This window comes from Triturus cristatus, chromosome 4_1 (assembly GCF_964204655.1).
Source record: "Triturus cristatus chromosome 4_1, aTriCri1.1, whole genome shotgun sequence".
NCBI classification, from domain to species: domain Eukaryota; kingdom Metazoa; phylum Chordata; class Amphibia; order Caudata; family Salamandridae; genus Triturus; species Triturus cristatus.
Window position 1 is genome coordinate 968,735,959 of NC_140585.1, and position 20,535 is coordinate 968,756,493.

The following is a 20,535-nucleotide window of genomic DNA, read 5'->3' on the forward strand; positions in this document are numbered from 1 at the left end:
TCATTCATTCGATACATAATGCAGTGTTTGATAACCTAATGTTATGTTGTAAGAATTGAGTGAGTAAATTCATTTTATTAGACTTCTGTAATGCACATTAAGAACAGTGCTTACTTTGTGCCGGTGGATTCCGGTGCTTAGCACCGGCACTTATTTAACAGGGCCAGGGCTATTGATTTTTTCTCCCCTGTCAGATGGACGGGCCCAGTAATTATTACAAATAAATGTATATACCTGTCCTGTCCCCCTCCTTCAGTTCAGATGTAAGTCTGCCTGTTATGTCTTCAGAGGATGACCCACGCAGGTCCAGGCATGATGACTGCATCACGTTAGTCACGTCAGTAGTGCACGCCTGTTTGTCAAGGAGCCTGTCATTCACATTGGTTAATTGAGGGCGGGCTCATGGGTGAGCTGGGGGCGAGGCACTGAGGCAGGCTGGCTCCTGGAAAGTTCAGGTACCAGCCAGATAACAAACTTAATGCGTTGTCGGAGTAATTAAATAAAAAAGTGAGTAGCTGCTAACTTTTTGAACATTTAACAGCTCGCCAGAGGCATAACACAGGCCCCCGCAGCACGCAACCTCCAGGGGCCCCCCTCAGCACTGCACTTCAGCTGGAGAGCTCCAGACTGAGTTCGGAGGGGGCCCCTCCGTGTACCCTGCAGGGGGGCCCCCTCAAGTTTCGGTATGCCACTACAGCTCGCACGACGCACACTCAACTGAATACAGCTCAGTGACGTTCCAGAAGAAGTATCAGTGTTTACCTGAGTCTGCTCGCTGCCAGCACTGGAATCCAGACAGGAGCTCTGAACTTCTAATGGCTCTCCTCCCACTGTACGAGGTCAGGCCTAATCCAAGTCAGAGGTTTACAGCCTGTGTAAAGTGTGTATACAAGAGCGAATGGAGCCTTTTTTCTTGATCTCTTCCTTTGAGTGTGGCCTCCCACGCACATCCCACTTATCTATGCTCGCTATGTTGCTCCCCCTTAAAGCTCATCGCTTCTTTTATGCGCTCCTTCCTATATCGGTAATCTTTTTGTTGATTTAATAAATCTCTCCCACCTGCTCTTTCATTGCCCCCTAGCACCTCTTTTTTTTTTTTTTTTAGATTAGATAGCACAAACTCGACCCGAAGGTATTTGAGCGCTTTACATGGGCACCAGTTACGTAACCCATGAGCACCAGTTACGTAACCCGTGAGCACCAGTTACGTTACTCCTTGATCTTGTTGCTCCTCATTATCTGCAGCATTTACTGGCTCCAAGCCCCAATCCTGCTCCACTATGGCACGCCCGTCCCGTGAAACATATTTTTAGTTTGATTTTTACCTCGAGGGACCAGTGACTGCAATTTACTGCCACGCTCCCCATTTAAAAACAAGCATTGGCATAGCCAATAGGTCCCCCCTTTGAGACCTTATAAGTGTTTAGCCATGCAACAGTTGCATAACTAAATACTTATAAGGTCCCAAAAGCGAGACCTATTGGCTATGCAAAGCGGCCGTGCGGCTGCGAAAGTGAAAGTAATCGCTAGAAAGCACATGCACTGTAGCTTTAGGCTGGCCTGGTAGCACTTTTTGGAGCCCTTTCAATAAGTCTCGCAAGACCAGCGCATGAGCTGGGTCAGGCGAGACCTAAAAAGGCAACTACACTCACATTGTTAGGTCTCGTCTGATCCAGCACTTGCGCTGATCTGGCCGAGACATTTTGTATACAGGCTTTTTAAAGTGCTGCCGTGGCCTAAAGCTACAGTGCACGTGAACGTGCACGCGCGCAGCGCAATGTGTCTTTCCTCCCGTAATCGCGATCACTTTCACTTTTGCGGCCGCGTTGCCAAAGCTCGTTTCACTTACTGTGCATGCTTCTAAATTCTGCTTTTATCCTCGTGCATCACTGTCACCGTGTTGCTGGCCCTCTTCGTCTCACCTCTCTCTGCAGTTTGTCATTGGTGTGCAGATTCACGTATGTTCTGTTTTTATGTTTTCTTTTGTGTCTCCACTTCTGTTTATTGGAACTGTGTATTTGGGCACACGTCAGCTTTCTACTGAGTGGTTTCAGCCTCGCTGCTGTCCCCCCTGAGGACTGATCATAACAGAACTTCATTTAATATATAGAGGTGCCTAATGTACATATTGACCTCTCAAGCAACTGATGACGGAGTTAATATTAACAAGGTACCAAAAAAAATCGTCCAGCTTCAGTGTAATTTAGAATACAGACCAGTGTGGGACTGAAATATACCTGGTAACAATGATCTTCCAAGAAACCAAAAACACGAACACATTTTGAAGAAAAATAATGTCACTCATAAGTAATTATTTTAACGTATGCAGTAGAAGCATTTGTAGGGTTGAAGCAATGCTCGAGGTGCATCACACAAAATGACCAGAATGTGCAAATCTGAGTGGTGAAAAACTGCTTTAAATGCGTTACTAATCCTATAAAAATAATACAAAGCTTTAGTACTGTTTTTTTTTAAATGCTTGAAGAGTCTTAAGACATATTTTGCTTTTGTTTTAACTTATGAGTTCCGTTTTGTGGCAGCCTGCCGTTTTCATTTGCTTTGCATATAACATCTACATTTCTTCTGCAGTAGTTAAAGGGCAGGCCTGCTGTTTGTCCGAGCATACTTTTGGGACTTGATGTCACTTTCACATGACCCTCGTCGTTCCTGATGTGCCACTGCTTCGATGTTCTGCTGAAACCAGAAGATGTACCTCTGCTTTCTTTAAAGTCCCAGTCTAGGGCATCAACCTGCTGGGCATTGCAACAACACTTTTCCTGATCCGGTCCATGGCAGAGTCGGGCGAAAGCTACATTAAGTCAAGGACAAGCATTTGCAATGCAATAGGTCTCGCAGTTACGAGAGTTTCAGCTATTGGCATTGTAAATAACAATGCCTTTTATTTGTTTTTAAAACAAAAACAAAAAAAAGGCATTTTTATTTGCAATGTTAATAGCTCAAACTCGCGTGAATGCGAGACCTATTGCATTGCAAATGCTTGTATTTTTTTTTTTATTAGGTCTCGCTGAGCCCAACGCTGGCGCTGGCTCGGAGAGACATTTTGTAATGGATTTTTCAAAGTGCTACCGCTGGCATAGAGCTACAGTGCACGAGGCGTGCACGCGCGCAAAGCAGCCATATGGCTTTACGTAGCTCTCCCTCATAGCCTCCTCTCTGCCCCCTTCCCTGCTGCTATTTCACACCAGTAGCACAGAACACCCGCTTCTCTCCCCCCCCCCCCCCCCATCGCGTCTCGCGGCCGCTCGCGCGGTCAATGCTTGTTTTTTATTTGTTTTATTTCGCGGCCGCTAGGTGTTCCTGTTACGGCCGCGCGGCCAATGCTTGTTTGTTCTGAAAACGTGATCATCTTACGTTGGGAGATCCCCACTTGAACTACTGGAAGACCAGTCATGGCAGTAAACCACTTGAAACATTTAAGGGTGATAGTGTATCAAACAGCGGGAAAAGGTTTATCACGGTGTGGTGGTATCACACACTCTGTGTTTGTTCACATCCCACACATAGACTGCTGTTATCTTCTTACACGTTCTATTTTAAACACTACGTTATGCCAACACATCTGCTTGCAAATATTTTTTTCAGGTACGATCGCAGTTTACATACAAAATCTGCGTTCGCTCTCATACGAGCACGGCTTTAATGCAGGCGAGCGAAGCTGGTAAAAAAACGTGGTGTGTGTGTAAGAAGAGTTTAAAACGCTGTTAAGGTTTTCTGCGTCCTCCTTTCGCTGTTACCGGACGTTGGCCTCAAATGTGTTGGATTGTCGTCGTGTCTTGCAGAATATTCAGTCATGTTGTTTGCCTTTTGCATGGTTGCAATGATTTTTTTTTTAACCCGGAAGTAATAGTATATTTAATATCTGTGGTTTTTGTTTGAAAATGACAGCATCCGGTTCTAGCTTGTCTTACCTTGATCTGCTCATTTTGGATTCCGTTAACTTGTTCTACATTTTGGAGATAGATGTTTGCCTTAATACTCCACTATTTCCAGGGAAAAACCGCAGCCATTTGTTCATGTTTTAAAATTCTGCAATTTTCTGTTTTTCTTTACCTTAACTATCAGTCGGATCATTAAGGCAGTTCTAGAACACATCTTAAAGTGTTTTCTTCATACGTGTTTAAAGTATGCACTAACAAGAGGAGTAAATACCAGCTTTAGGGGGATTTTTCTTGATTTTTGTACTTCTCAGGACTTTAAAATTGGGGCCAAGCCATTATAAACCCATCTAAGTCACAACCCTAATATCAGGAAGGATGTTCCTAAAAATAATACCGGCCTTCCAAGAAATTTTAGGTCTGATTGAAATGAGCCAAATTTCCAAAGGAAGAGCAGGAGGTGTCCTCAGAAATGCTATTTGCAAATCGTATAATTCACTGCAACCTGGTTACCTGTCAGGATTAACTCAGAATATTTGTTTTGCAGCTATGTGGGATGAACCCCTTTCAGCACCAGTTGACACGCAGTAAGTATTACCAAAAAATTAGCATGCAGTTGGTTTAGCATTTCCTCTTAGTTGTCGCTGGAGTAATTCGAAATCCATGTTTCCGATTTGAACTACTTGCAGAGGATTTTCATCCTCCTGGGGTTGTGTCTGGACCCAGGTGCTGGTTGATCATGCTTGCATGCGGCTGTTCCAATTCTGACCTTTTGGTAACTCGCCTCGTTCCCGTCTCTACCTTCCGCTTTGTGCCTTGGTGCCTAAGATAGGAGGCTGTTTCTCAAACTGTTCCTTTTTATGTCTCGCCTGACCCAGCGCATGCGCTGGTCTGGCGAGAATTATTGAGAGGGCTCCAAAAAGTGCTACCAGGCCAGCCTAGAGCTACAGTGCATGTGCGCGGGCGCGCGCGCCGCTTTTACCGCGATTTCTTTCACTTTCGCGGCTGCACGGCTGCTTTGATGTTTGATCGCGATCACTTTCGCGGCCGCACGGCCGCTTGGCATAGCCAATAGGTCTCGCTTTTGGGACCTTATAAGTATTTAGTTATGCAACTGTTGTATGGCTAAACACTTATAAGGTCCCAAAGGAGAGACCTATTGGCTATGCCAATGCTTGTTTAGTCTTCCAAGAGCAGCATCAGTAATTTTAAAAACAAATGGTTGCTACAATGCCATGATATATGCATGCACATGTTTGGTGACACTTCCATGTGTATAATTCACCACTTTGGGGCCAGCATGGCATCATCACTCAGAGGTGAGCATGTATGCTAAAAAATGTATCATTGCGCTGCTGGTCATTCCAGTGCTTGTTTACTCCAGGGAGTGAAGGTAATTTGAGCCTTTACGTCACATCTCATGCTTATTGCAACATGTACACTGTTATCGTTTTATAGACAGGAGCATCCCAAAGACAGAACAGAATTGAAGGGGTTTTTAATCTGAGCCTATAAAATAAAATATTTTAATGATTGGCTGGCTCGAGGCAGATGTCTCATTCACATGTCAGGCCATTCTGCCTCACTTGCAGGTATCCAGGCACTAAAAAGCCACAATAATACTTTTGAGTATTTAAACCTTTAAACCACACATGCTCGAACTCTCAGTCGAAGTCTCCTAATCCAATTTCTCAAGAAAATTAGTTATTTTCATTTACTTCTATGGAAAAATATTTTCCAACCTTCACCTAACATATAGTTGAACCATCTTCCTGCCATGCTTCTACATTTTCCCCGAAGGCAAGCTTTACCTTAGGAGCAATACTGGACTTTAACCTCTTACAGAATCTCCATGGTAGTGATGCCTAGGACATGCCATGGCTGTTGTACGTGTTTCGTGTCACTTACAGTTTTACATGCACTGCCATTAGATCTGGCTTTCAGCCGTGCCAGTTGAGGATATGGATGGAGCCAATAGAGTAAGTGGGTGATGCTAGTGGAGGAGGAGGGTGGAGCCGGGGGGAGTGGATGTGGCCTCCTGTTTTACAAATTAAGCACTGAAAGAACCGGGAAGAACAATCTATGTAGTTAAGGGTGTGTAAAATTAGTTTAATTTACTTTTGCATAATTACACAACATTTTCGGAATATTATGCAAAATTACACGTGATTGCACGAAATACAAATCCAGCATTCCTCACTCTGTTTCAGCACAGTGTGCATCCTCGAGTCTATTTTGGATGTGAGGACGCATTTTGCACTAAAAAACTGACCACCAAAACCACAAGTGCCACGTACAAGAGAAGTTCGTGTTCTGGTTATTTGTGCTGTTCTCATGTTCCTGCATTATAATTTTGCATTTTTACACAATGTGGCCTAATCGCATAATAGCAGGAAATTCGTATGACAAGCATAATGCATAATTTCCAAAATTATACTGCATAATTGAAATTTCGCCAGGAGCTACTGTAAATGTCAAGTTGATAAAATAGTGTTTACGCTGACGGCTACGGAACAAGTAACATTTAAGCTGCATTACTTTGAGCTGATTAATATAAAGACAGCGAAATGCATTTTAATATCGTCAGCAAGTTCATCAAATACAAGTTTTATCAACTTTAAAACCATGCAAAAGAGAATTATATCGCCCCCGAGACGTGACAGATGGAAAATAAAAAATACAACGCGAACATAAAACCTTATGCGTTCTGCTTTGGAACAGGGGGATGTCAAGATTATTTCAGCCAAAGCAAAATGTGACAAGTACACGAAGGCCAGGCAGGGTCTGCCAGGGTTGTAATAAATCATTTTCCAGTGCTATCACTCTGCTTTGTCTGCAGCCAGAGCCTGTATAATTGGAATGAAGGAAAGCAGGTTTGAGGAGTATCGACTGCCCAGTACCCCTTGGGTGTTGGCGGGTGGTCATTCAATCATGGCCTGGGATAAGCTCGCAGAGGGGAGCTTTGCTTTTTGGTGTGCACTGTGTATTGATTTGCGCATGTCTGCAGCTGCACGCTGTTAAATGAGCTGCTGTATTGTGTCACTCTAGCTGCAGAGGGCATATGACACCTTGGATGTGTTTTACATATAATATGAATATAGTTAATCACTCATACTTTCATACGGCTGCAGTTTCCAGGAGGGAAACTGCAGCTGTAGCCAGGAGGGCGGGCAATTGTCAGAAACAATGGCTGTCTTACCTGGTGACAAATTTCATGCACAATGACCATCGTGACGTCAAGCAAGTAAGAAATGGAAGAAACACTGGGATCGAGCAGAATCCTTTGCTCCACAAACACGCTCAAGCCCCAGTTTTCCATGGCAGCATATGGATGCTTGGGCACAGCAAGTAAATCTAATAAAAAGGAAAAAAACACAACATTTAGGAAGTGGTATCTCTTCTCGAGAAAGCATTACACATTACAAGAGGGCAAAGTTCAAACGTTGCTCTCAAATTTGCTCAAAGTTAGCAGACTTCACAGTTTGCAGGGTTCAGGGTATGTCTGCTTTCCCAAATTTCCCCCAACGCTGCGTGCAGGAGACAGTTTCAGTAAAGAAAAACGTTTCTGATATTGGATTCCCTTAATTCTCCATCTATAAAAAAAAAGCTTCTGTTTTTTTTTAATTTGGCTCTAACACACGTTGGTTACAGTCGAGAAGTACACGGTGATTCCAAAGCGTCCAAAGCACGTAGGAAAGCTTCAGAAGAAAAGCCTTGGAAAGACCGACATAAAAGGGTAACCGGAAACAGAATGTTGCTGCATGCGAGCAGCTGGTGCTATGGTCTTCTATGTTTGCTCTCTTTAATTACACCCCTCATTTCCAGAGCAAATACATACGGCCTACCCTGCGAGATTATTCTTAGAAGGACCGCTAATTTTTACAAAATGTTAGTTGCAAGTCATATTATCTTTTATATATGAACTTTCAACCATTAATGAAAGCCAGAATCAACCCTTTAACTTTTTGTATTTTTGTCCTTGCGCTTTCTGTAAGGTGAAACTCATTGCAATATACTTAACATTGAAAGGTTCTGCATTGCAGTAAGTCATTCATATACTGTACAGACATAGTATTTTAGTGTTCCACATCTTGAATCACCTTCTAGAGTAGCACGCAATTTACAGATCATTCTACAGGTGTCTAAGAGACAGGAAAACCCAATCTTTAGTATACCCTTTAGTTATTTGGTTCCATTCAAAACACTACCAGGTGTGTTGCGAAATCAGTAAAGCAATACTTTAATTCCCTGACTGACAGCTGCATGTACATTGAAAAAGAAAAATATTTATCACTTTAACAAAAAATCCATACATAAAGTTACATAGAGGGTAAAACAGTGCCCAAACGGCATTACAACGCTGTAGACAGGTGCAGCTGGCCCAACAAATATTATAAACGTTAGGGGTGCAGTGACTGGGGGGTCGAATAGAATCACTTGATCTGTATGCAAGGACTGAGGTGTGATAGAAGCACACAAAGGTGGTGTTTGCCAATAAGGAAGTATGGTACAAGAGCCGGTTCAAAAGGTGAGGCACAAGATAACCTGGAAAAGCGTAGACGGTGGTAAGTATTCTAGGTACTCTCTTCCATCAGTAATGCGCATGTCATTTCCTACAACGATGCTCCTTGTGATGCACTTGGGTAAAACAAGTAACCAACATATGAGAGCTGTTATTTTTGTGTTCAACCTATCAGGCCACTCCCTAAAGAAATGTACTGTAGCAATGCAGATCAATTTTGTGGACAACACCTATGCACTCTGTTATAGAAAGTGCCCCAGGGGTGTAATGGGTGTGTTCTCCCACTTTTAGCGCCTCTGGCGCACTCTGGTATTCCTGAAGGGGCCGCAGACGCTTGAGCAGCCCCTATCTGTAATCCAGATCACGGCAGCCATTAATGTGCACTCGCACAAGCTTTCCTCATTGACTTGGGGTTGTACTAGACAATTTCAAAGGGGGGCCGGAGGCTGCAAACGGGGCGTCCACATTACAATAATGTGCTATGCCAAGAACAGGTGCGAGTTTGCAACTGCACTGGGAACAGGGCCTCTTCTATGAAATGGCACACATGTTACTGTCTTGGTCTGGTGCGCACAATTAAGCGTGAACTGCAGCACAGAGTAGGACAGCTCACCTTATCTGTAATATGTCCCATATTCATTCATAACCAAAATACCAAATTTTGAAATAAAATTCACAGAATATTCCATCTTGCTGCCTTAGTCCCCTAAAGGGACAGCTCACGAAGCTAAATTTGCACATGTATATTACCTCATAACTCCCTCCCTTGCTTCCCTTCACTACAGTATTGAGGCAATCCTTCGTCACCAGATACCCATACCTCTTGAGTATAATCACCAAATAAAAAAGACCCCGCCTCCCTTCCTCCTCCGGTTTTATTTTTGTCTTACCCGACGTGCACGTTCTGCGTGCTGGTCATGTGTGGTGCTGTGGCTGGTTTTCTTGTTTTTATTGGGCATCCAGGATTTCTGATGTGTTCATCTGATCGGGCACTGTGGGGCGGGCCCAATCAGCTTGGCAGTCTGGACGTGCTGTTGGGAGACGTGGTGTACTCCTAGCTGGTGTGTTGTTTTGCGAGCAGGGGGACAGGGTTTACCAGTGTGCGGTGGCCGGCGCTGTGCTTCTGGGTTGGAGGCCAGCTGGAAGAAACTGCAGTGCCTGGGGAAGGCAAGGCTCCTCTGCTGGTGGCTTGTTGACCTTATAGTAAGGGCCTTGCAGGAGGTCATTTTCCATAGTTTTTGCTGCTATTGTATTCATTGGAGCATTTAAGGGACAGCGGCTAGGGTACCAGAGGACAAGACTAAGCTCAAGCTCAAAGGCTCTAGTCGGGCCGAGGGCGACAGTTTCCTCTAGAAATTTGTCAGTTTCAGAGGTGGAACTCCCATCCACTTCTAGGGGGAAATTTGTGCGTAGAGCAGAGGTGCCAGACATTCTGCAGCAAATCCAGGAGAATTTGGGGTTTTCTTCTGATGCAGTGGAAACTTTTTACCCTACTTCAACTTTCACAATGGTCCCATCAAATTATCTTTTTGTGAATTTCTACTGAACACAGATTTTACACTATACCCTTATTGGCATTGATCCTCTGATGAATCTTTTTTGTAGTGAGGGGTGAGACTTCAGGATGTCGAAACAACACTTAGCCACTCATTGAGGCCATAAATTAGTGGCCAACTCACAAGTTCAAAATAAGATTCAACTAAATTATTCTCAGGACCATACTGTAAATATAAAGCTTTGAAATAGGTAGATCCAACCTCCCGAAGAAGTTCAGTCTAACCAGAATTATACACACCAAGAATTCTGCAGTGGCAACACAGAAGAGATAAAGCTGAATGTGATGATCTGAAAATAATCTATGACTCTCTCTATTACGTATCTTAAGTCAATGCTAAATAGCATAGTTTAAAGAAAGAACATCAGGACTCAATAACAGAATCAGGGAAATTTAGATAAATTGGTTTTTCTATTAATGATCCGAAATCAATGCAGACAAGCCGTATTTTAAGTAGCTTAGTTAGAATGCCAAAAACACATAGTATAAATCCACACCTTCAGTCAAAGAATTTCAAAGAGGGTGGTTTAAGCATTTTAGATTTCCACTACCAATGAAGCAAAGAGGATGGTTAAAAGTAGGGTAAACCTCATTTATGAAAGGGGCAAAGGATCAAGTTAAAGTCCTCTAGGGAAATGTCCATGAACATGGGAAAAGAACAAAAATCGGATAAGTTCGGATTTATTATCTCACTAAATCTATCCAAAAGAGTTCAGTAAGCAAGTTTATTGGAAAAGAAAAATCAGAGCATTAAGTTTAGGTTGTCTGAAAGGAAAGGAGTCCAAATCAATCACCAATTACAGAAGCACCTGAAAAAGCATCCTAAATCAATGACCAAAAACGCAACAGAGCTCTTCAATCCGCATTTTCAATGTAATCATCATCCTTCAGACCTCCTTATTTGGGGACATTATCTTTATAGTATAGATGATGCAGTTGTGGCATCAGTAATTAGACCACAGTGGTCTGTCCATTGTGCGGTCATCTTCCTTTGTCAGGTACCATTTGCTACTCCTGCATTGTTTCCCAAGCTAGTTATTAGAAACCACAGTCTTTACCATCGTCACAGGTTAGTTGCAAAATGAAAAATGCATTTGTAGCTCCTTCATGGGTACAGTCCAAGGATCAGTTCCCACCAATTCACACATAAAAGGAATACGGCTTAATAGTCAAATTGTTACATTAGGCAGGAACAGTTAAAGCAATGTTTGAAAGAAACATGTCAAAGTTCATTTACCTAATGATGAATTAATTTAGCCTAAGCAACCATCTTCAAAAAAAATTCGAATAGAGTTGTTTCATTTTTTTTGCATATAAAGACACACAATCTTCTTCCTGAGCTAAATCTCAGGAAGAAGATAAATCCTCAAACCCTTTTTACCTAATGAATGTAACAAAATAGCTTGATTCCTCTCATCTGCCATCCTTTTATTACCCATAGTCAACCTATCAATCAATTCCTTCCACAGAACTGTAGGATCCCCAGGATTAGCCAGAAATGGTAGAGGAACAGTCAGATTATGCGTCAACAAATAAAACAGTGCACTGAATATACATACTGAATAATGCACACTGACAAAATTACCAACTAAGCAACGGTCTGCACATTCGGTTGTGTGACAATAAAGTAATGCGCATAATAATAAATAATGGTGCAACAAAAATGGTGTTGACATCACTGTCCTTCTTTGCTGTGGTAGTTTATCATGGCTAAAATCTCTATCAGATGGGGACCTGTAACAGCGTAGATATCGATTATTCTTTACATGACATATACACCAGATTTGACTCTGAAATAAAAACATGTACCTTACACATGTTGATGAAAAACATCACAGAAACAGAGACTACGTTGCATTATCAGCACCATAAAAGCATGCTTGTTTAGCTAGAACAGTAGGAATGATAACAAAAAGTTGTGAAGACTGAGGAGAAGTTTAGCATTTCAATAGATTTCACTTGCAGAGTGTTTAACTACTCTACATTGGTGCAAATCTATGCTGATAAGGGTTGCTTGGTTGAAACCTTCAGTATAAGTACATAATATCATAAAGAACATATATTAATGAAAACTATTTTATTTTAATGATTTTAGAATTAGTTTACATGTTGCTATGTTTGAAATTTGAATGATTAGGCCATATTTAGGATCAGTCATTTTCTATATAATAATTACCGACAACACTATTATTATTTCTAATTTGAAATGCTTGATTTTCTTTCTTATGGTTTGAATTCTTAATAATGAGTTGATTCACTAAAAGAAGATGGTTGCTTAGGCTAAATTAATTCACCTGCACTTTTAATCACTATTTAAGGTGCTCCAATGATTTCAATGTGTACAATGATATACGGTGATGTGCACACCATTTAAATATTGTATTACAGTTTAGCAAAGCATGTGTGAAGTGTTACACATTGATATACACACCTATTATAGTTACTGTTTATTTTGATCAAAGTTGGAGTCAGCAAAGAAGGACAGTGATGTCAACACCATTTTTGTTGCACCATTATTTATTATTATGCGCATTACTTTATTGTCACACAACTGAATGTGCAGACCGTTGCTTAGTTGGTAATTTTGTCAGTGTGCATCATTCAGTATGTATATTCAGTGCACTGTTTTATTTGTTGACGCATAATCTGACTGTTCCTCTACCATTTCTGGCTAATCCTGGGGATCCTACAGTTCTGTGGAAGGAATTGATTGATAGGCTGACTATGGGTAATAAAAGGATGGCAGATGAGAGGAATCAAGCTATTTTGTTACATTCATTAGGTAAAAAAGGTTTGAGGATTTATCTTCTTCCTAAGATTTAGCTCAGGAAGAAGATTGTGTGTCTTTATATGCAAAAACAATGAAACAACTCTATTTGAATTTTTTTTTTCATGTGTACAAAAAAGCGATGAAACTATTGAAACCTTTGTGACTACGTTGAGAGCATTAATGGTAAATTGTGCATTCACAGGAAATCAGGATGAATATATTTGCGACCAGTTAATAATGCACATGTCAAATGTTGCATTTAGAAAAAGTTGGGAATTGCTCGCATTCCTACATTATTGTAAGCTTTAGACATTGCCAGAGGTAAAGAATTAACCAACAAATGTGTTAGAGTAGTTCATGAGGATAAAGTGAAGGATAACAGTGTTCATGATGACTCCAAGATTAACTTGGTTAAAAGCAAATCTAGAAGTGAGGAACAATTTAGGGAAAACAAATCTAGAATTGAGAAACCATTTAATAGAGGAACTGACAAATCTAACGGGAGACATTGGGGTGCACGAAGGAGTGCATATGTAAGATGTGATAGTGTGAACCATTGGGCCAATGACAAGTTATGCCCTGCTAGAAATTTAAAAGGTTTGCGTTGTAAGAAAGTGTGTCACAAGTTTATTAAGGGTCAGGATCTAGGTATGTAGGGGTAGTTAGTGATAGCTACGAAGATGATAACAGGGAGGAATTATATGTTGATCAGATCTTATGTGTGTTGAATGAGGATTCTGGGAAACGTCTCAATAAGTTGGATGATCAGTTAGTGTTATTACCAGTCGTTGATCCTGACAAAGACAGACTGTTCTGTGTGAGAGATCCCAAATGTGTGTTTAAAGTGATGGTTATCCCTTTGCTATACTTGTGGATTCGTGAGCCAGGTATACCATAATTTCTGAAGATGATTTTCAAAACAGTGATGCTTTTAAAGACAAACAAGTGCACAAACCTGGCGTCAAATTGAAGTCAGACAGTGGCAAATCTGTGGAGTTAATAGCATTTTTTATTGCTGTGATCTCATATAAACACAAGGATATTTCTGGTAAAGTATACATAGCTAAGAAGGGGCACATTTGTTTGGCCTTATTCATCAATCTGCTTTGGGCATACGGTTGCACCTGGGTGCACACATACAAGTTATACTTGTGGGCACTTCTGTTCAAGAAAGGGATATTCTCCAAGCATTTCCAGAAGTGTTTAATGATGAATTGGGCAAGCTAAAAGGTTTTCAACATCAAGGTGCCAATTCCGATCCGGTAAAAAAAATTACCGTCTGACTCGTATCCGTATTTTTTTACGTACGAATCGTACATGTCCCGTACAAACGGCGAAGTACGATTCGTACGTGAAAAATACATACGAATGACCTCGGGAAAAGTCTAAGAGACGTCCCCGGACAGTTTTACGTACGAGTCGTAAAACTGAAGTCCGAGCGCACAAGTCCGATCCGTACCGGCGTCCCGAATACAGAAGCGTATGGAAAACGTCCTGTACGGAGAGAACTTTGCACGACCCCTACCCCGGGTACACTTGTGCCCGGGGTACGAGTCGTATGCCCCCCCCAGCCTCCCACCCCTCCCGTGTATGTCCGCACCATACCCCCAGCCCCGTATGTAAGCGCCGTACCCCCAGCCCCGTATGTACGTGCCGTACCCCCAGCCCCCTGTATGTACGTGCCGTACCCCCAGCCCCGTATGTACGCGCCATACCCCCAGCCCCCTGTATGTACGTGCCGTACCCCCAGCCCCGTATGTATGCGCCGTACCCCCAGCCCTACACGCTACGGCACGTACATACGGGGCTGGGTGTACGGCGCGTACATACGGGGGGCTGGGGGTACGGCGCATACATACGGGGCTGGGGGTACGGTGCGTACATACGGGGCTGGGGGTACGGCGCATACCGGGACCCCTTTTCCTCGTGCATCGCGGCGTACTTAGCTTTTCTGCCACTTTTTGGCTCCCGTAAAAATATAGCCGTTCGGAGTTCTGTGGGTACGAATCGTACTTACTGGTCCGTAAAACGCTGCCTGACTCCGTGCGGACATCGCGTACGCACTGTCCAGGATCGGAATTGTATGTATTTTTTAGCCGTACGGTGTTTTTTACGATTCGTACGGAAATGGTATTTCTGTACGAATCGTACTTGCTGGTTTGTACGGTGGAATTCCGGGTACAAGTCATATGGAGAAAACACTCCGTACAACCATTTGTACCCAGGTTTTACAGGATCGGAATCGGCACCCAAATATTGTTATGCCGGGGTTGTGATCCTAAAGTTAACAAAGTGCGGAATTTGCATTTGGCAGGGAGGGATGATAGTAAAGCTGAGAATAAAAAGCTTGTTGACGGCGACATCATTGAGGATATTGAATCATCAGATTGGTTAACACCCATTGTGGATTGATCTATTAGGTTATGTGTTGATCTTTGCAATTTAAATACCGCTATTCAGGTTGATAGGCATCCCTTACCCAACATAAATTAAATGATTGCTACTGTTGGTAAAAACAAGTGTTTTTCGACTATTGATTTAAAGGCAGCTTATCACCAGATCGAGTTGCAAGATGCCTCTATACATTTGATGTCTTATCACACCGTTTGGTTCCTATAGATTTAAACAGATGCCATTCGGTTTGACATCTGCATCATCGGTTTATCAGAGGTTGATGCAAAAGATTTTTGGGGACATGTCTGGTGTTATTGTTGCTGTGTGCGGATCCATACATGAACCCATATTTCAATACATTGATTATCATCTACAACCTCTAGTCCAAGCATGGAACTCATATGTAAAGGACACAACGGACTGTCTGATTAAACTAGACAATATCAAGCACCTACTCAACAGTGAAATTCTGTTATGTACCATTGATGTGGTATCACTATACACATCGATCCCACATGGGGAGGGGCTAGAAGCTGTAGAATAGAGCATACTAAATAGTCAGCTGCAACAAGATCAGGGCATTTTCCTACTGGAGTTACTGTCATTCAGTTTATATCATAGTTATTTCTCTTGCGAAGACACATTTTACCAACAACGCACTGGAACTTCAATGGGTTTTCCCGGGGCTCCAGAATACGCAAATACCTACATGGCAGCATTCGAAGAAAAGCTTATCATGAATAAAGAGCATTGGAAAGATCACCTAATCATGTATATAAGATACATTGATGATATCTTGATCATCTGGAAGGGAAACCGTATTCAACTTGAAAACAACATTTATGAACTTAATCAATGTAACCCGCGGATACAATTCACTCACAACATCGATGCACAAAAAATTCATTTTTTAGATATAGAGATTAGAAAGACAGATACAGGTCTAAAAACCTCAGTATACCATAAACCAACAGATAAAAACAGCGCTCTACATTTTTCCAGTTTCCATCCGTTCTCGTTGAAAAGGCACCTGCCGGTTTCTCAGTTCATCAGAATTAAAAGAATTACGTCTAACTCAGAGGGATCTGAAACTCTGATTCAAGAACAAATAGCAAAATACCGGCAAAGAGGTTATTCAGCAGACATCTTGGAAAACACCAAACAACTCGTACACACCAAGAATCGGGAAGATTTATTGAATAATCAACCGAAATCCAAAAATGTACGGGAAGTGTTGGTACTAAAACATTCGGTGGAAGCTGTCAAAATCAAGAATATAATCCAAAAAAGATGGGAAATCATAGAACAGGAACCTGACTTTGAGAATGTAGTCATTGGGAAACCACTCGTTGCACATACACTGTCCAAAAATTTGAGAGAGCTCCTAAAACCTAGACGTACTCAAGTGCCTCAAACATTGAAAGGCATGAGGAAATGTTTTAACTGTGGACAGTGTAGCAACGTTATACTTGGGAATATCTTTCATCATCCTCACACAGGCAAACCCATCAAATTAAAATACAATGCAGACTGCAATTCTGAGCGCGTCATATATGCAATACGTTGTCCATGTGGATTGGTATATGTAGGAAGGACTGCGCGAAAAATCAAAACTCGTATTATCGAGCACAAAAGCAGAATAAGCAACCATAATCCTCATTCATGTTTAGCAACACATTGGGTAGACCCAAAACACAGTATACCTCAACTAAGATTCACCATCCTAGAACAAATCACTCACACTGGCAGTACAGACATTACCACCAAATTGGCTCAAAGAGAGACATTTTGGATAAAATATCTTAACACTATTATTCCCAAAGGGTTGAATGATCATTATGAAATGTTTTGCTTTGTATAAATCAGATATGTTGATATACACATTGCTGTGATACCCTATCAGTTACTATTGTGGCATCCTCAGTATTTTAGTGTTCACACATGAATTGTAAATTTGTGCTTGCACCCAATCTCGTTTTAGCTTTTATTTTCATAGACTTCCCATTCATTCCTTTTTTAGACACAGCACTACTTGCAATATTTCCATCTGAGTTATGCTATGATGGAGTTTACAACGGGAGCATTTTTGCTCTCTGGTTTTTATACTCCAGCAATTACTGATCGCGGACATGTCGTATTTTTGCTTCGCAGTCGGTTACTTTTGTTATGCGGCAGTGCAATGCAGTTATCACATTGTTCTAACTTTATGTATGTGAGATAGTGTTTGAGTAACACCAATAAAGCTCTTTTAAAAAATACTTTTTCACGTATCACATGACTTGATACGTTTTACGTAACATAAACACGCCGGACAATGAGGAGGTGCGCACACTCGTAATTGGTGTCTCTCGGATAGCAGCTGGCACATACATGGCAGCCCTGGACGGGACTACATCCAATCACCACTCTTGCATTTTCTAGGTAAATTTTTGTCAGAATTAGACATCTTTTGAATCACGGTGTTGTGGAAAGTTTTGTTTCCTTTAAATAGAACTTTTTTGCATTCACAGAAATCTTCGGCACCTAACCTCTACCTCTCTACTCTTTCAGTGGTTTTGAACTTGTGAGTAGGTTATCGGTATATTGTTCTGACACAAAGCGCTTTTCGCCGTTTCACTTTTCGCTTGACATCAGCATTGTTTTTTCAGATTTTATATCGTCACACTTGTTTACCATCAAAGTAAGCTTCAGCAATTTACACAGAGCAGGTAACTGGAGTAGTTGGCTTTGCTTTAATTGTTTTTTAACCCTAACACCGGTACTTAGCAACTTCGTGATTCACGCGCTTCTCACAGAACACCATTTTCACCGCGTAGAATAATAACGTGATGCACTGTTTTTATTGTGTTTAGACATCGCCCGGGGTATGCGTTTCTTTCACACTACTCAGGGAAATAACTATCCTTCAAACACAATGCGTTTTTTTCCGTGAGCTCCATACATAAGAGCACGAAAATCTTTGCTTTTGGTTTCTGTTTGAATAATTCATCTGTTTGGCACGATTCACATTTTTAATATCTCACATTCTCTTATAGCATGAGCACCAACATCACGCACGGATGATAGTGTGAGCAAGCACAAATACCATTAGGTTGATACTTTGTAAATTGTCAACATGGCATCCTTTTCAAATATGTTATTACAAATTGTTGCTTTTACTGTTCCAGCAGGAGGTTTCAAAGAACTTAAGAATCCCCTGAAGAAGGGACCTTTCCCGAAATGCGTTGGGCTGTTTATCATGAAATACATGCATTATTAACAAAGTTATTTTGTATATGATGTAATATGCTATGCTTAAAGTTGCATATTGGAATCTACAAACGCAAAAGAATATTGAAAGAATTTAGATAATAAATGTTATTCGGTGATGATATAACAAGACAAAGATTTTGGTTTACATGTTTATTGTTATTTACCAGAGATCGAAACCTTAGGGACTATACACACTGCAGTGCGTTGAGAGAGAGTACAGACTGGTTTCTGCACACATATTATATTACTTTCACACAGGTCTTAGGCTAGACCACAAGATCTCAACAGCACATTTTGATTACAATTAAATCAGTCCAAAAGATTTATTCTATAAAATGTTAAAGGAGTGCGGTTGGCACACCAATTAATGGTGTTATTTGTTGCCAGGATGATGTTTTGATTTGTGACAAAGATGAACAAGACCATGATGTGAAATTAAAATGTTTTGGAAAGGCTCTGGTGTAATGGACTAACCATCAAACAGGAGAAGTGCAAGTTGGAAGTTAACAGTGTGACTTACTTGGGTGATATTATTAATGCCAATGGTGAAACGTTGGTACATAACATTGTCAACACCCTAATAAATGATAACAGGATGATTTGAAATCTTTTTTGGGGGTAATTGAGTTTTATGACAAGTTTTTTGCTAACTTGTATCAGATGTTTGCTCTAAAAATCGTGCAAAGTTGAGTGGGATGAATTACGTCAAAAAGTATTCAACATGATTAAATCAGAAATTGAGTAGTTTTGACATATCATGTAAAACTATGATTTCAACTGATGCCAGCATTTATGGACTGGGTAGAGTGCTGTCACAAATACAAAATGGTGAAGAAGTAGTCATAGCATACGCTTCATGCACATTGACTGATGCTGAACAACTGTATTCTGTAATCAAAAGGGAGGCCCTGGCAGCTTTTTGGGCTGCCAGACATTTCAGAACGTTTGTATGGGGCATACCCTTTGTAATCAGAACTGATCATAAGCTTCTTGTTAATGTCTTGTCTACTAAGGAATCAGGCATTATGTCATCGAGAGTTGCTAGAGGGGTGGCACATTTACAGGAATATCATTTTACCATGCACTTTGTGTCATGTACAAGTAATGTGTTTGCTAATGCATTATCTAGACACAAGACATTTGCAGAATCTAACATGCACTCTGGCGATGATTTGCAGGAATGTGGATGGATCGCAGCTTTGGAGTGTTTTGATTAAAACTATGTTACTACAAAGTAGTGGTTGAATGCTGTGAATGAAGATGGGGAGCTGATGAAGTTGTGCAAGTACATGAGGGAGGGTTGGCCTTCTAATGTATCAGGCATAACCAGCTATGTACAGGTCAAAGATAAATTGTGTACTTATGCATGGGGTGTGAGAAGAGGTGATAAGCTTATTCCGCCCCCCATTATATTGAGAGGATCGATTGTAGAGCGTGGTCACCAAGGCCATCTAGGTAGAATTAAGAGAAAAAGCAGGTTAAGGGAATTGTTTTGGTGGCCAGGCATGGATAGGGATATTGAAAGTGTTGTTAGGAATGTGTGTTGTGTGGCAGTAGTGACAAAATCTTGAAAACCAATACTCGACCACTTCAGTTAGTTGGTTACTCTGGGGGTGCTTGATCGAATGTGGCCATGGACATAATGGGTCCCATTGATGTGTTAGGTAACCGCAAAAGATTTGAGATGGTCATAGTAGATTACCATTCAAAATGGTTTGAAGTAGAATTTATGGGAGAAGTGAGGAGCAAATCAGTTATACAATTTATAGAGAAAGTGTTTATTCATGAAGGATACCCTGATGAGGTTATATCGGACAATGGACCCCAGTTTTGTTCCCAAGATGAGGAGACATATTTGAGTCAAAAGAATATTCAGCATTGCAAGACTGCAGTGTACAATCCCAGAGCCAACGGTATTGTGGAGAGAGTAAACAGGATTGTAAAGGAGAGTATGCAGATGGCCGTGGCTAATGGTAAAGGCGTAGTGGAACATGTCATTCAGATGGGGATATAGAATAGCATACGTTGTACCACAGGATTGTCACCTTTTGAATGACTGCGGAACAGGAAGCAAAAATTGGGCAGTGTATATGGGATCAAGTTATGGGAGTGAAGGTATAGATGTAGGATGACATCGGAAGACGGT

At 41.3% G+C, this 20,535-nt stretch overlaps 1 protein-coding gene across 1 annotated transcript in view; it reads right to left on the reverse strand.

Annotated features, from left to right (window-relative positions):
- The window catches only part of TRHDE (thyrotropin releasing hormone degrading enzyme), a 1,875,424-nt gene that overhangs the window by 1,038,892 nt on the left and 815,997 nt on the right, over positions 1–20,535 (reverse strand). The window contains exon 4 of the mRNA XM_085653848.1: positions 7,096–7,250. Coding sequence (XP_085509974.1) covers positions 7,096–7,250 — 155 coding nt within the window. The remainder of the gene's footprint in view (positions 1–7,095; positions 7,251–20,535) is intronic.